General features: G+C 48.3%; 1 protein-coding gene across 1 annotated transcript in view; it reads left to right on the top strand.

The window, feature by feature from the left end:
• The window catches only part of XXYLT1 (xyloside xylosyltransferase 1), a 163781-nt gene that overhangs the window by 84162 nt on the left and 62534 nt on the right, over positions 1 to 17085 (top strand). Inside the window, exon 3 of the mRNA XM_069472760.1 lies at positions 6919 to 7051. Coding sequence (XP_069328861.1) covers positions 6919 to 7051 — 133 coding nt within the window. The remainder of the gene's footprint in view (positions 1 to 6918; positions 7052 to 17085) is intronic.

Raw genomic sequence — 17085 nt, forward strand, 5'->3', positions numbered from 1 at the left:
ATCGAGCGAACTAATCTGCGATTGCTCTTAACACTGACCCTTCCTTGCTCGGTTGTCTTAGACAAATTGCCAAAACTCCCTGGGCATCAGGTTCCTCATCTGAAAATAGGAGAGGCTAATGCCCACCTCGAGGAAGCGTAATGGGGGTTCATTAGCTGAGTCAGTAAACACGAAGCCCTCTGCATGGGCCTGGGCCTGGCACACTGACTTCCTCTCCCTGCCCCTAGAACTTTTGTCTGATCAGGCTGGAGGAGCCCCAGGAATCTGTGCCCAAGGCCTAGGGCGCTGTTCATTTGTAACCCCTGTTCCCGTAGTTAGCCCGTTGCCCGGCAGCTGGGCCCTGCTCTTCAGAGGGAATGTGTAAGGGCACTTTGACAGAGAGGGGAAGGCCCAGCTGGGGAGCCACCCACGTTTCTGTTGGGTGTGAGAAGCACCACGGCCAGTTCCAACCACGGATCCCCTCGGGAACACAGCTGTCTGTCACATGCTCGGACCCTCCAACAGGAGAAGCCAGTCTGGTACGGCTGGCGTGGCAGGCGTGGCACAGGGGGACTGCCTGTCCCATGGGCCTCAAAACAGCTTCTCTGGGGTCATGAGCCTCTCACCGTTAGAGGAGATCGCCACCCCTTTCACTTGCCCTTTGACTCCCGCAGGCCAGAGGTGCTGCTGAACCGCAATTAAAAAGCACCAGAGTATGATAAGGCAGGTGGCAAATCGCTGCGATATTTCCAAGTGGACAATGAGAAAATTACCTCCCTTTCCAGGCAGCTGCTTCCAGGTCCTCAGCCTCATGACGCTGGAGTCACATAGCTTAGCGTTGTCATAATTTCCCCTTCTCCCCAAACCCTCTCCTGGTTGGTGGAAAGCTTGGGCTGATGTTCCGCGGTGAAAGCCCTCTGATGTCTTATAAATATTTATCTCTGGGAAGCTCTGAAGCTGTTTCAAAACAGAAAGAGAAGGCCCTTGCATGGCTAACCTGCCCTCTCTGAAAGCCTGTTTTGTTTCCCAGGATGGTAGCTCCGTGCTTACCTAAGCATATCTTTTCTTTTCATTGTCCTTGATTTATTTTGTTGCGTGTTGTTTTGTGTGTGTTAAGATGTGTCTGCCAGGAATTGTTTCTGGGGATAGGAGAAGGGAGGGGAGAGGAAAGGATACTCTTTTTTTTCCCCTGGATTTTTTTTTTTTAATTCCTTTTGCTGTTTGTTTTCGGGTATCATTAATTACTCACTCTGGGTTGTAATTCCACCCCTGGTCAGATGACATGCTTGTGGCTGGTTTAATTGGAAGCCGATGAGTTGTCCCAAGCCTGTTTCTGCAGGGGACTGTTGATTTGGGAATCTCCCAGCTGGTGCTAGGTCGTGAATGTGGCCTTCTCTGGTGCAGTCGTGCAGAGGTATCGGCTGCCAGCCAGGCCGCAGCCCCGGCAGTAGAGGTGGGGGGGTTCTCAGCCTGAAAACAATCCCCCGACAGTCAGGAACTCCTGAGCACTGCTGCCAGGGCCGTGGCGGTGATAATGGTAATGGGGTCTTGAAAGCTGTTAGCACTTTCAATCTCGTCCTTCATTTTCCACCTTGTTAGAGCCGAGTGGCACCATTTCTTTGGCCTGCAATGGGAGCATGAGAGGGCGAGGGTGAGCAGACACGTTCCTTTGTGAAGGTGGTACCACATTTTTTACTCTACCCCCTGGAGTTGAAGTTCGAATAGAAATATGTCTCAGGCCAGAAAGCCCACCTGGAGTCTTAGTGTCTTTCCCCACTTTGGGTTGACGTACTTCAGTGGCTCCTCTCTCGTGGTCAAACATCCGTCAGTGCTGTGGTTAGGGGCTTCAGCCAGGACCCCTGAACCACCTTCTATACCCTGGAGGCAGCAGTTCTTCCATTTCTTGAAATACTTCAAATCATCCTACCTGATCTCTTGCCAAACTGTTGTCCCCTTTGAAAACCAGTGCTTCAACTACGACCCATGAAGTAGAAATTCTGGAAGCTCTTCTAGGTTCTGTTATCCACCAGGCCAGTTTGGCCAGCATCAGGCAGTTGAGCTCATGCAAGGAGAATGCTTGGCACAAGTGTGTTCCTCCGACACCAGGTGCCCACGCAGGACTTTTCCTAACACGAGAAAGCTTCCTTCCGTCTGAGAAAATGACATGAGCAAACATTCATACTTCAGTTCTTGTTTTTGTGATGTAAACAAATACATGAGAGGATTTATAAGTTTGAATGGCTGGTTGGAGGGTTTAATTAATTGGATGCAACAGCAAACACTTTTCCAGGAACGAACAGGTCTAACTAGAACAGGGAAGGTTTGATAGGGGAGTGGATGGTGAGTATTTTACCACGGGTCACTGTGGGTCTCACGCCAGGCATTGAGCTTGTGTCTCCATGGTGGCTCTGGGTCCTGAATGTTAAGTCTGGCTCCTGCCTCCCCTTGAGGTTAAAACAGCTCGAGGTGTGTTCTTAGAAGAATGTAAAGATCTGCTTGCTCTTTCATATCCATGCCTGATGTTGATGTGAGAATATGGAGAACACTGTTCTTTCCTAAAAGCTGGCTGTAAGGTGTGTGGCTCATGGAGGTCTCATTTCTTTTCTTTGACTACTTACTGGTCTTCAGGCTCACATTTTCTTGGGATGGTATGCAGGTACTCTATGAGCTAATTGTGTTGGGTGCCTGGTTAGTCCCGTGCACAACCTTTGGGCCATTACACAATGTTTTGTGAACTCTAGGTGTTCATGGCCCATGTTGGGAGCAGGGAGGTGTAAGGGCTATTATGATAAACTCAAGGGATTTAGAAGACGAGAGTTCTGAGATCAGCTTTGCCACTTAGCTTGAGTGTGACCCCTGACAAGTCCCTCCTCTTCTTTGGCATTCAGTTTCCCCATCTGTAAAGTGGGTAGGTTGCCCTCAGTTATTACCAGGTTTTCTTTTCATATTTGCCATCCCGGATTATTCTATCCTCCATCTTTCTGTTGTCTTTTCTCAAGACTTGGACATGGTGGACATTCAGCCAGCCTTGGATACTGGCCATTCTTTTGAGTCTTGTGGATGTCTAGTCCTTCTTTTTCTCACACATTCTTTTATAGATTTCATTTTTTCCTTGCTTTGGGGACAATTCTCTCACTCATTTATTCCTTAGATTTCAGTGGTTCTACTGCTGTCATTTCAGCTGGTCACCAACTAGCATCTTATCGGGGCCATCGCTGTGGTGTTACTTCCATGTATCCGTAACGCCTCTCAGCATTATGTAGACACCCCGTTCCCCCGATGCAGTTCCCAGAGAGGGATGGCTAGCCACATCAAGGACCAGACCAGAGGAAAAGATCCCTTTAAAAAAATCTCATCCTAATGAATTCCAGCATTCTTAGTAAGCATCTTTCTCCTCAACAGTAATATTTACAACTTGGCATCTTATTTCATAATTATATAAAAGGATAACCTACCGGACAGGTGCCCACACGATGGTGCAGGCTGCTCAGGGCGGGGCTGTCGACCTCCCTGAGTTGAAGGGAGTATCCTCCCACCTCTGCCTGAAAGGGCATGGCTGGGTCAGTCGTTCACATCAGTGTGAAGGGGTCACTTTGTGTTGCAGTCCCTCATCAGTTAACCTCGTTTGGTGAAGCCCCTCCTGAAGGATGTGTTAACATCTATAAGCAAACCTTTCCTGAAAGGAGCTTTAGGAAGGAGCAGTTGTAAATAATATTAAAGCATCTCAGATTCCTGTGTCTTAGGGCTACGCATGACCTTTCTGGGTTCATTCTTAGCCAGTCCCTAAAGGGCAGGGAAAGCGCTCAGATTTATTGAGGGAGTATTAAGACGAGACTAAGGTTCTGCCAAAATGAAGGAGCTGGGTCTCATCTGGAGGCATCTCATGTCCCTGAGCTGTGCCCTTCCAGCTCGTTCCTATTCTCGAGAAGTGCTTTCTCTAGAAGGGCGGTGGAGACAGGTACACACACAAGTAGCAGTGAGCAGACTCAGGCGGCCACGTGGGGAGTGCAGAATAGGAAGCCACGACTTGTGCGGAGCCTGTCTAGGCGGGCCAGGGAAGGAGGTGTTCAGGCTGCTCATTACAGAGTAAGTAGGGCTTGGATGGCATTGAAAGACCAGAGAGCACACCTAGCAGGCGGTGGCTTTGATGAAGGATATAACTGACAGACTGACTAAATGAATGGCCTTTCCCACCATCAGGAGTATCTTTAACTATAGTGAAATTATCATAAATTCCTGAAATTTCCTTCCCTTAAATTCTGCTTTTGGCCAGCTTGTTGCCCTGCTCCAGAAGTCGTTTGTCTCTCAAGGTGTTTGGCACCTCTGTGTGCTCCTGGGGCCCCGCTCCTGGGGCCCTGGCGTGGGTGGCAGCCAAGCCCACATCTGCCTCCCTGGGGCTCCTCTCTGATCAGAAGCGGGGTCAGGGTACACTTCCAGTACCCTGGGCACGCCGGGCTTTCAAGTCAAGTGGGCCAAGGTTCACATCCCAGCGCCAACGTTTCATTGTTGTATGGTCTTGGGCTATGGTTTTTAACCTTTCTAGGCCTCTGTTTCTTTATCCAAAGATGGAAATTACACAACACACTGGGCAGAGAAATAAACTATTGCCGTTCAATGCTGGACACTTAAAAACCACTCAAGAAAAGGGTGCCTCCCTGTGGCCATTGTTGATGTGACGGGAAGTACCCCGTGGGGCCACAAAGATGAGATCTCATTCTTTCACAGCCCTGTCAACGCCACAACACTGCCGCCACACATCCTTGAGGCTGCCCCACCTCCTGGCTGCACACCCCGTCCCCTACCCTCCCTATCAGCACAACCCGGGAGGGTGGTGCCTGCCTGTCTCATTAGGGCTGTGCCTTACCTTGCGTAAGAGCTGCCTAGACCCTAGATGTGGGCGGGTGGGGTGCAGGAGATGGACCAAAAGAGAGAAATGGCCAGGGCGTGTGCTGTGGGGAGTCCCCAGCCCCAGGTGGCCGACCCTGGATGGCTCATCATGACTTCTTAGTGGCTGCCAGTTTCATTCCTGGACGTTCTTTCCTGGTACACAGTGTCCTTGCCTAAGGCCTCCACTGGGTTCTTTCCCACTGATCCCCAGGGCTGCCTCTGAGAGCAGCAGGCGCCGAGGCCCTGCCCCGTGGTCTGTCGCTGTTCCCGACCGCGCAGTCTAGGGCGGCTTTCCAGAGACCGGCAGAGTCACCGCAAGGGCTTCCCGACATCCGGACTCCCAGGTTATCAACTTTCCTGATTTCTGGGTCTTTGGTATTGTTATTGTTTTTAGTTGCAGGAAGGAAAGCTGTTGTTTTACTCCTCTTGTGTGGGGTGGGTGGCGTGAAGCCAGGCAGGCGGCAGGGGCCGCGCTAGCCGGGACAGACCCACTCCCCTGTGCCCTCTGCCCACGGGGGCCAGAGACACTGGCTCTGGTGCCCGCTCGCCTTCCTCTGGCCTCAGCAGCTGCATTCTCATCTGCTCTGATTTTTTTTTTTTCCCAGAAAAGTCATGTAGAATGTTTTGTTTCTGCGTCACAAAGAAAAATAGAACAAGGAACAAATGAATCAGTTTTTCTTGAATCGTAAGCTGTGATTTCTTCATAAACTAATTTAGAGAATGGCTGTTGAATTTCACAAACATTCCTGAGTGTTTACTGAATGCCAGACCCTGCATGAGGAGGGGATGGGGGCCAAGAAGTGCAAGACGGGGTCCCTGTCCTCAGAGGGCTTCCGCGAGCAGCCTGTCCTCGGAGCGCCGTGCGCCCTGTGCTGGCAGGTGAGAAGATGAAAGGGCGAGTCCCGGTGTCCTGGGGTGGGTGTGGGTGTCCTTCCCTTCTCTGGACTGCGGGCTTCAGCGCCCAGCCCAGACCCTTACTGCGTCGAGCCATAGCAAGTGTCTGTTCCCCAAGGTCTGGATGCCTGGAGCCTCCGGCCTGGAAGGTGTTTCCCACACTCTTTCCTCTTCTCAGCGTCACAGCCTCACAGGGCACGTGACATCGTGCTCATTTTAGCAAACGAAACAACGGAGGTTCAGAGACGTACGATAGCTTTCCCAGGCCAAGTCTTCTCCTGGGTCCCAAGTTCTTGCTCTCTCTCCCTCATTGTTTAGCTCATGCGCCCCGTGAGGTGCTCACACGGTCCCTCTTCCATTTCATGGGTCTGCACTAGCTTTTAGTGGCTGCGCTGTGTGTCTCTCTTTGAGGGCAGGGTCGGTAGGCCTGGGGCCTGGCCCCTCCGGGCGCTGACTCAGCAGGATCTCCGTCAGCCTTGGTTGGGTGCAAGGTGAGGGAATGAACTTCACCACGCCTCCCTCCTCCTCTTCCCACCCCCAGGTCATCTGGAGGCGATGGAAGCAAACAGTGCCGGGTAATTGTGAGACTGAATAATTAGGCTCATTTTATCTTTTTTAGGTACCTGGGTTCCTTCAGCTGTTTCTTTCTGGGCCAGTATCTTAACTTGACACATATCTGGGGCTGTAGAATGTCCTGACAAGGGCCCAAGACCATAACGTGTTTACCGCTCTCTTCCGCGGGTCACTTGCCACCTGTGCTCCAAAGAGGAAACACCTGGGTGCCTTTAGTTGTACGTGGGCTGTCCACATCATGTATCATCCAAATCAGATGCTTCTGAGAGTGAAAGGGTGCGCTATTAACAGTCAGATCGGGACAATAGGCATGCCCTGGAGCACATGGTCGCCTGGTTTTAAACAAAATGGGTGTGTGCACTTGGAGGGAGCGATATGGGCAGTTGTTCGTGAGGATTTCTAGAGCAGAGGGGGCTGCTGGTGGGTGAAAGGCCTTTGTTTCCAGAGGTGACTTTGCATCACTTAGTGACAACAGTAATAATCCAGTGCCCTTTTCTGTACCATCCACCACTTCATTTTCTGTCAATGGCTTAGTCTCCCTGGGCGTGGTTCTGTGTCTTATCATTGTCTGTTTCTTTCCTCCAGAGATCCTGCGGATCATTCAGCTGGACCTAGACCTAAAGTATAAGACCAACATCCGGGAGTTGTTTGAGGAGTTTGACAATTTCCTGCCAGGCGCCGTCATCGGCATAGCCCGAGAGATGCAGCCAGTGTACAGGTACGTTGTGGCTGGGGGGGGCGCCTCCACGCCCCTCCCCGCCTTCTGCCACCCACGGCACGTTGGGATTTATCAGTGTGCAACCTCTCTGTATTTCATATCTTGGGGACATGTGCGTACGTAATGCTTACAGTGAATAATGTTGGCAGGTGGGTCTGCTCTCAGGCTGTAGATGCTACCTCATTATCTTAGGGGAGTTGGTGACATTTTTCTTCTGGAAAGCTCAGTTGTTTTGGTTGTTAGTTCTAGTGAAGCTCAGAATTTTAAAATCTTGGGTTTTGTTTTTAGAGGAGGTGTCAGGATTTAACTTCCATTCTAGTGGTCAACTGGGCTTTCTTGGCCTCTGAGTCACCGGTGACCGCTATTCTACGTAAGCACAGTGGGTGGGCTGGTGGTTTTCTAGGCAGGGAAAGGCAGCACAACTTTGGAACGAAGGGTGGCATCACCCAGTCAGGGAGAACCAGCACATTCTGCCTGGTGCCGCGTTTTGTTGTCAGGTGTGTATCATAGAGAAGTTCCAGCACCTGAGAGCCAGGAGACATGTTCCAGAATATTCACTGCAGCATTGTTCGTAGTAGCCAAAAACTGAAAACAACTTAAATGTGCTATTCAGCAGAACGGATAAATAAAACGTACTGATTCAATTGAATACTATAGAGCAACAAAAATGAGCAACCAGTAGCTACATGCAATGATAGGCAAACTCTAATCTTTAGGGCTGCATACACAGGTCTAAGAATCATGAGGAAAACCAAACCAAAGTGATGATGCTCCTCAAAGCCAGCATGGTGGAGCTGGGGGACGTGGGGGGATTGCCTTTGGAGAGCTGCAAGGCTTTATTTATCCACCTGGTGGTTGTGCACGTGTTTGCATGCACTCTTTTGTGCATAAAATGTCTTGCAACTTAAAAAAAAAACAACAAGAAGGAAATAAATAGCAGAAGCAGGTTTTGTTAAAAAACTAGGCCCATGACCCTAGGTCCAGAAAGTTCCATGTTGCTGACTCTTCATCCATTGGATAGAGCAATAGCTCACCCATAGCCAGAGCTGCCCATAAAAGAGCTGGTGTTTCCATGCCCTCGGGCACGCCCACCCTTTGTTCTCAGCGCAGACCCTGAGGCTGGCTCCCTGCGACATTCCTGGAGTAGGGCCCAGTCATTGGAGAGCTGCAGGGTACAGGCGACTAGTGACTCAAGAGCATGTATTTCCCCTAAGAGGGAAGGGAAGAAGAGAGCCTCAGCTTGGTTGTGGCTATTTGCAAGACCCGGATTACATAACAGGAAATTCCTGCAAGGTCTCTGAATGAGCTGATAACTCCTTGTTCTCCCTCACATAAGCTTCTCACTAGTTGCCCAGAGGCTCTAGGTAGGCCTCTTCCTCTGCGCTGGGGGGTTGAGGGGAGAGGGTTTGGGCAAACACCCACCATCTTAACTACAGCGGACTCCCCTGCCTCATTCCCTCACCTTCATGCCAGGGATATCGTGTTCTTGATCTGACAAAGGGAACTGATAGAATGAGCATCAGAGAGCCCCAAGTCCTAGGTACTAGTCCCAGCTCTGCCACCGTGCTTGCAGCCTTGGTTTCCCCATCTGAGAAGGGGAACAGGTGAGCTCCAAGCCCTTCCTCCCTGGCTCTGGCATGGCGGAGTCACAGCTCCTCTGACCACCATTGTCTTCCCTCCCTTGGGAAGCTGCTTCTCTGCTGGTGAGCTGTGTAGGGTTCTGGGAGGCCTGGTGCCCCTGCGGTATTTAGACTGGGCCAATGATTAAATGCAGTTAGGACTGTGATGCCTTCAAGTCCTGGTTTGGAATCTTCTCATGTAATATAAGTAGAAACCTGGAAAATTCATCACCTTTCATTTAAACAGCATTGGCTAGAATTTATATTTTCTGTGGATCTAGGATGTTAGAAATAGTACAACTTAAATCAATTTAATTGTCTGGGCCTCCCAGAAGAAATCTCAAAGACTTTAGATTTGAAATGAAATTGAGTTTTTCTCACTTTCAGAATCTTCAATTTTCGTTCTGTACCATGAGAACAGCGAGACCTCTGCTGCGGGTAGACTCTGCACAGTGCTGTCTGCAGGGCTTGGGCGCTCAGACGTCAGCAGAAACCTATACTCCTTCGCATGCTGCCTCCCTTCACCCCCTGCACTAAAATGTTTCTGAATACCTCTAATAATTAAGTCTGCAAATGACTGCCCTGCCTGCTGTGTGCCCTGCTGGCTCCGGGGAATTGCCTTTTAATATTTGCAGTCTCGTGCTGGGGCTGAGAATGGTTTGGTGCTGGCTGGCAGACAAGGAGTTGAGCGTGGTTTTTACCTACCTCCATGAGAACACTGGAGACTGCAGAGACCTGCACAATCAAGTTCAGTTGGGTGCTGGCAGGGGCAGTGGGGGGAGCAGGAGGGAGACCGAGAGAAGGAAAGGGTGGGAATGGAAGGGGAGTGAAGAGAGGGTATCCAAGCAAGGACAGACAGAGCTGGCCCTTCTCTGGAGCAGGCAGTCTCAGCCCTGTCTCCCTGGGCGTGGGCATCACAGTTTATGGGGGATTTGCAGCCCGGCCATCTGCCTGCTCCCTACAGAAGTGGCCACTTGTCACTCCCCAGGACTCCCTGCGGAACCGGCAGCGGGCTCCAACAACCAAGTTGTCTCCTTAAACAGTTAAGTAAGGTGGACAAGGGTTTTACTGTAAGTGGAATCTGCTGGCATCTATGAAAAGAAAGGAAAATTTAAAAACAAAACAAAAAAGCACGAAACCAAAACTTGACTGGTTAAGTGAACACATTCTGATGTGGAAATTCACTAAGCAGGAATAGATCTGGATCTCCCCAGCTGTGTCATTTTTATAGTCACTTGTCCCACGGTTACCATACTTGAAAAGGGCACATTTTAAGTCATTTTTATGGCCGCTTCCCCTTTATTGTGTGCCACGAATGTTCGGAACTGGGAGGAGGGCGGGGGAGAAGTATTTCCCACTGTCCATTTGACAAATAGTTGTCTTAACAAATTTTTTTTTCCCAAACGTAGGCCGAACTGACTGTGTTTTCTGGAAAATGACACAGGTTTTGCAGGATATTAGGGTAGGGCTTTATATAATAAGTATGTCCCAAATATGGCATGGGACATACACTAAACAATTATTTGTTGTTTATCTGAAATTGAAATTTAACAGGGTATCCTGTTTGTTTTTTCCCAAATCTGGCAGTCCACGCACATCTATCCAAGATTTAAAAACTTCCCTTTTTAGCAGAAGTGAATGATCCAGTTTTCGTACAAGATCCTGAGTGAATGGGAACAAAGAATACGGGGTGGCCTGGGTCATTTGGGGACGCCCCTGGGGCCAGGAGGCCTGGCAATAGCTTGGCTTCAGGCCACAGGGCTCCTGCTGATCCTGGAGTGATGAGAGAGAGAGAGAGGGAAAATCTGTGTGTGGGGTGTGGGGCGGGGAGGAGGCAGGGTTGCAGCCCTTAGTTATGGTCACTTTGTCCTGGGTCCGGCTGCCTGAGGAGCCTCTGAATAATAGAAGCTTGCTGGCAGGGGCAGTGGGCTTCCGGTTTCATTCTCTCGGGCTCCACAGGCCGCTGCCTGCCCGGTGTGAGCCCAGACCCACCATGAGGTGGAAGCAGCAGGCTAATCCTGTCAGCTGCTGCTAACATGCCAGCAGGCAGGAATGTGCTTTTGTGTTAAGTATTTTAATAGTATACACTCTTTCACCTTTTTAGGTCACATGGTTTTTTAATTGACAGTGCTATGCCAGCCTAGCCTCCTTCCAGATGTTTGGAGTGAAAATGTCCATCCAGCTTCTCTGCAGGCTGCATCATGCTACTCTTGGGCTGGGGCGAGTGTTGGGGAGAGAGTGAGGACTAGCACAGAGGGAGGAGAAGGATATGGACTGACACCTGCCCCTGCAACTCAGTTGCTGTGGGATCTTGGGCAAGTCTCTTGACTTCTCTGAGCTTTGGTCTATTTAGCTGAGAAATGGAGATTATAACAGGACAGGGGGATTATATTAGACAATGTATTTATAGTGCCTGGCACAGAGCAACACTCAGTAGTGACAATGTTATCCAGAGTTCCAGCTTGGCCACCGATTAGTTCCAGGAACTTAGGGATGTCACTTAACTTCTGAGCCTCAGGCCTCAGTTTCCTTATATGTAATATTGGGGCTACTTATTAGCATATGTATACACACAGACACACACACATACATAAATATGATGGTTACTTTCTTGCTCAAAGCCTTTATATAAATTAGTGCTCATCTTTTGCCTTCTCAGCATCTAAACCCTTTGCTATGTTTGAAGAATTCCCTGCCATGACAAGCCCATTATGGAAGGCAAAAAGGCCAGGCACTTTGTTTCCTCGCTTCCTTGCAGCCAGCTGGATGCAGGTGCTGTGTTCCCTTCCTTCCCTCCTGCCCCTGAGGGAATGACCATCGTGAATTTAGTTATCTATACAGGCCAGTTCTTATACTTTTCTATATACCTTAAACTATATAAGGTTTTTGCAAAACAGAAACTGACAGCATTACAAGAAGAAAATAACTAGCCCACAGTAATGGAAGAACACTCTAATATCCCAAGAGAATATTGGAAACCAAGAGCTCAAAGGTGGGGGCCAGGTGTGCATACAGAAGGCTGCGGTACAGGGAGAGACAGAGAGGGACTGCGTCTGCGGTAGGCACCCATTCCCTGGCTTCACCCCGCGAGCCTGGCTTCTGCTTTCCCCGTGCATGGGGTATTTTGGTCCCTGTGACCCTGCACAGAGGGTGAACTTCTGGCCACTCTGCTCCCTGCCAGACTCCAGGCCATGGCTCCAGCCCGCATCACCAATGTGGTTTCCCTGCTGTTTCTGGCCCGTGGAAGTGTTTATCTCATTTTCAAGCCCTACTATGTATGTCCTTTCCCCTTGTCGCCCTCTTTGGCTTAAAAAATTATTATATGAAAGTCTTATGAAAAAGTAATACATTTTCATTAAAAATTGAAATAGCATACAGGGATGATTATTTTTCCAGAAATTTTCTACCAGTTCATCAATGTGTGTGTGTGTAAATGAACTCATGCTCTATATGCCCTTGTGTATCCTTTTTTGGCTCACTTAGCAGTATATCCTGACCTTCCCTATACCTAACTCAGTCTTCCTTTGTTAAACATTGCTAGTCTCCTGATATTTTTATTATCTTTTAACTCTTTGCTCTGGAAAACTTTCAATGTATACAACAGTAGACAGAATCATATAATATTTCTGGGCTTCAATATTATAATATTCATAGAGCTTCAATAACTATCGACCTTTAGCCAATCTTTGTTTTATGCCTACTCCTACCTACTTTTTCCTCTTCCTCTGATGATTTTGAAACAAATCCCAGGCATCACAGCATTTCATCTGTAAATGTCATTTTTAATCAATTAGTTTTTAAAAAACATAATCTGTGTTGCCGGGTTCAGAGCTAAGGAGTGTTATGTGAACTCATAGTGTCACTTTGTCTTCAGGCTCCTCAGTCTGAAATCAGCTGGTGGGAGGGAGGCAGCTCTAACATCCAGCCAGCCAGCACTTTCCGTCCCTCGCCAGATCGGCTCCTGTCAGGATGCTGATGTAACCGTCACGTCTGGAAGCCTTTATGGCTGACACAGATTCAGGGCCATTGCTCAGTAGGCACCAAGCCCTGCTTTGTAGGAGAACCAGCCACCACCACCACTTCAGGATACATAAACCTAGGACTTGCAGGACAAAAGGTATTAGATTCTCTTCCTCACTCTGACACTTGAAGATGAATTTCTTGGCCCTTGTACTTGTGGTTTTTTTTACAGAATTAACCAAGATTGAGCCTGTCAGTTTCTATTAGGTTAAATCTGAGTAAAAGAGAGAAGAGCTTGTCACTTTTTTAAAAATAGTGATTCCTTCACTCCCTGGGAGTTAGAAGTCTGGGCTAACTGCTTTTGCATAGCCCGTGTGAGCTGGAGGCAGAGCTGTAGCCCCTACAGAAATGACACATAAAAGGGGAGGTGTGTACCTGCCCTGTGGTAGATAAAGGTGAGAGGTCTACTATGAGGTTATTATTTTTGAATGATGTTGACAGGAAAATATATTTTAGAAGGAAGAAGGTGTATACAGAAGAGCCCAGGTGGGATTGTGTCACTGTTGATGTGACAGTGTCCTGTCCCCGAGCTAAGCTGGGAGCACCCGATGCCATCTGGAGACTGGGGTTGCTGGGGGGAGGCAGCCGAAGATCTGAGTGTTGAGGCTGAGAGACGAGGCCTGGGTTGAGCATGTGAGGGGCTTCTCGTCCCTGAAAACACCACTCATTTCTGTTCTTTCGTCTGCGTGCACATCACGAGCACCTTGGCGCTACCGAATCAATAGAAAAGATCCACCACGTTTTCCTGACACAGGTGTCCCCCGAGAGGATGAGCAGGGACGCGAGGGAGTGGGAGGGCTGGGAGCAGGTCCGACGTGCGCCCTGTTCGTGCTGTGCCGGCCGAGCGCCAGGCGCGCAGTGGATGTGGAATGAACAGAGGACAGATGTTTAGTCGGGGGATACTTCTTCAGTGGTCCATGGGAGTGAGTGCCATCGTGATCTTCTCACAGGGATCACTTTCACATTCAGCTTTTCTTTGCAAAAACAACCGTGGGAAATGCTGTAATTTCACTCATTGTGTGTGTGAGCCACAGGATCAGGTGCTCTGAGGAATTATGAAGTAGAAATCGTGATTCCTGCTTTCAAGGAGGCTATGATGTGAGGGAGATAGGGCAGGTAACATTTAATAAAGACACAAATGACTAAGATGCCGATACCACGTCGGTACTGTTGTTTAGAGATAGCCGTGGATGAGCCATGAAGGTGTTTGGCTGTAGAAACCGTACGCTTTGCTGAGTGGCCCACCTCACCCTCAGTTTAATATTTTGCCTTCAAAATGCTAGGAGGTGAGAGTCATGCTCCTTTCTTTCCTCTGAAAGGTCTATTGGAAGGGTGGTCAGATTTGCTGTGTGGCTGTAGCTTTTAAGAAGCACACTTAGGATGGACCAAGTGCTGTGCCCAGATGGAAAACTCGCTCAGCAGGGCCTGAGCATTTGCTGAGGGCCTGGCTGTGCAGGAGAGAGGAACGGGACTCTGGCTTCCAGGAGCTGGCAAGCTGGCTGGTGGCACCGCCTCCCCCGACCGCTGGGGGGGGTGGGTCCTGGAAGTGCTATAATGGAGGCACAGCAAAGGAGATGGGCCCAGGAGGACTGTCTGGTTTTGCATTATTGCAACCTGTTTCTTTAGCCAAATTAACATCTCATTGAAAGAACCTCATTTGCAATCTAGGCAGCAAAATAGACTTATCTGTAAGCATCTTCCTGGGGGGAAAAGCAAGACAGCATAGTTGAATCACAGTGGCATGTGTACAAGAGGGACCCGTGACAGAGTATGAAAGGGACTGAGTTAAGTGTGACCAACTCCGCATGAGGGGAATGTCAGTATGGCTCCATGGCCATCTTGCGCACACATTTTAGTTGCATGACTGCATTTCTTCTGCAGGTGACTAAGTAAAATCTATATTCAGTCCCCAGCCCCTCTGCCTCCAGGTTAGCAGCAGAATTGCTTATTGCAGAAATATCAGGCTTTTAACTGAGCTTGGGTTTGAATTAAACATCTATCCCCCTACTCTTGCATTGGGCAACTTCTTTAAATGAGCCATTGACTGTTGATCCTAGAGCACCCCGAGATCTTCTATTTGAGAGTGCCAGAATTGATCCCCAACATCAACGAGCTGCCCACAGGAACGTTTTGATCCATGAACCCAGCTGTCTGTGTTTGGGGAGTTTTCTATCACGATTTGTAAAAGAGGTAGCTTATTTAGGAACCAGAATTGCTGGGCATGGAATGATTAGCTGGATGTTTGCTGTGTCCTTGCCTCTGCCAGTCCTGGTGGACTTTCAGAAATGAAAAGTCGTGGAGATGCTCACAGGACCTCATTACTATCAGTCAGTGTGGCGTGAGGTGCCAGTGCATTTGGCTACTTCTCTGCTTCCGCTTGATCCCCTTGGCCCTGTTAAAATAATATACTGCCTTCCTTAATAAAATCAAGCCCGGTATCTTCCCAGAAACCCTTTCCTTTAATACCAGGGCCATCCTAGCTCCACCGGCCCAAGGATCTCGAACTTGGAATTATAAAGAAGGCACATGATCCCAGCACTCTACTTGGGCTGACAGTGAACAAGAGTTTCATTGTTCATAATGTAATTGCAGTTCATTGATATTCAGCTTTCAGAGAGCCTGGAAGATAGTGTCTAAGCAAGGTAAGGACATAAAGATGAATCATATTATTTAGAAGAAATAGCCAGAGCAGAGGAGAGGCACCCCCATTTCTTCTGCTACCTCTTTCCTGTCTCGCATCCTTGTAGCTGCTGTCCAAGGTGAAAGGCATCATACAGATGATCAAGCAATACACATTGCATAGAAGGAGTCTTAGAGTCCTTGAGGCCCTTTTGGTGCAGAGGAGACCAAAATGGACAGGGAGGAGGAACTGTCTGACCGTCGTTGCCAGCCAGATTGGGAGAGATTCACGGATGAAATGGAGCGCCTGGGGGCATGTCATTAGCCGTGAGTGCAGGTGCCTGCCAGACACCTGCAGACTAGATCAGAAGAGCCCCAGTCCCCACACACTGTATCACACTAAAGATTGGACGGAGTGGGTAGTTGTTTTTTATTTAAATTATAAAACAGGAGAATGTCTCATTAGCTTGAATGTAACATATTGTAACAGGTACAAGAAGAGGCCATCTGTGATTCAGAAACTCAGGATACAGCCTGTAGCAGTTTAATTTCAGTTAAGTGCCTCCAGGAAGTGATACAAGTGATACAAGTTTTTGAAGATTTAAAAATGAATTGTTAAAGACATGGAAGGAAGGTGATGGATTGAAAACCCATTTATGCCCTGGTTCTTGAGTGATGTTTCTGATGATTTTTTGTTTGTTTTTGCATGAATATGGACTCAGTGCTGTCAGATCTATTTTTTTCTTTTCAAAAGGAGCCAGAAATTTGTGTTGTTAATGTAAAAGCTTCTGATTTTTAAATATTGACAATTAAGCAAACAATCTGCTGGCCAAATAAAACATCCTTGTACCAGACTGAGCCCAAGAACTGCTTGATCGAAACCTTTGGTTTAAAGGTTCATTGAGGCAAAAAACTGGCCAAATGCTCAGGACCCTCAGAGGCTTCAGTTGGCTGGTCCTTGGATGCTGATGCTGACAGTTCTTGGGTACATTTCAACTTCGTTTTTTCCAAATATTTTCTCCCATTATTTGAAATCGTTGATTTTTATTGGTAATTTAAAATTCCTTCAAATGTTCTCCTAACTAACCTCTGACTTACCTAATAACAAAATGTCAAGGCCAAACATAATTCTTGTCCAGAAATGCAATTTGAAGAAGAAAATGGAAAGATCCTCAGACTCACCATATATTGGAGTTGGCAATTACTTTAGCTGTAATGTGTGTAAGAGCATCTTTAAACTACTTTCATGTCTGAAGGTGCTTTTAGGAAATTGAAAGCCTAGACAGGGAGGAATGGAGGGAGAGAAATCCCAAGGGAAGAGAAGGAAATGGCGGAGCGAGGCCTGGGGGTGAGAGGCGTTCGTGTGCTCTCTGCTTCCCACAGGGTTCAGTGCTGCCTCTTAAACAAGCCTGGCCGGTGCTGGACCCAGGGAGGTCCCAGTGTGCACGTGGACACCAGCCCCAAATCTTGCTGCCTGCTCAGCAGTGCTGTCCAGGACGCCCTTAATGACCTCATAGAGTGTCCTCTTTGATGGCCCATCTGAAAACGGTCTTAGGAGTCAGAAACGGTTGCATTTCTCCTGGATAATTTATTTTTTTCTTCTGTACAACTACTTAAATATCTTTTTTTTCAGTTGACTAATAGAAAACCTACAGCCGGACTTGTGGTATACCTATCGCAAGCTTATCGTTCTCACAGGATACATTTTGGTATCTTTGTCAGCTAAGATAAATTTCTTCTGAGAAAAAAATGATGGATGAAATTTGAAGAGAAAGA

Source organism: Eulemur rufifrons, chromosome 7 (genome assembly GCF_041146395.1).
Source record: "Eulemur rufifrons isolate Redbay chromosome 7, OSU_ERuf_1, whole genome shotgun sequence".
NCBI lineage: Eukaryota > Metazoa > Chordata > Mammalia > Primates > Lemuridae > Eulemur > Eulemur rufifrons.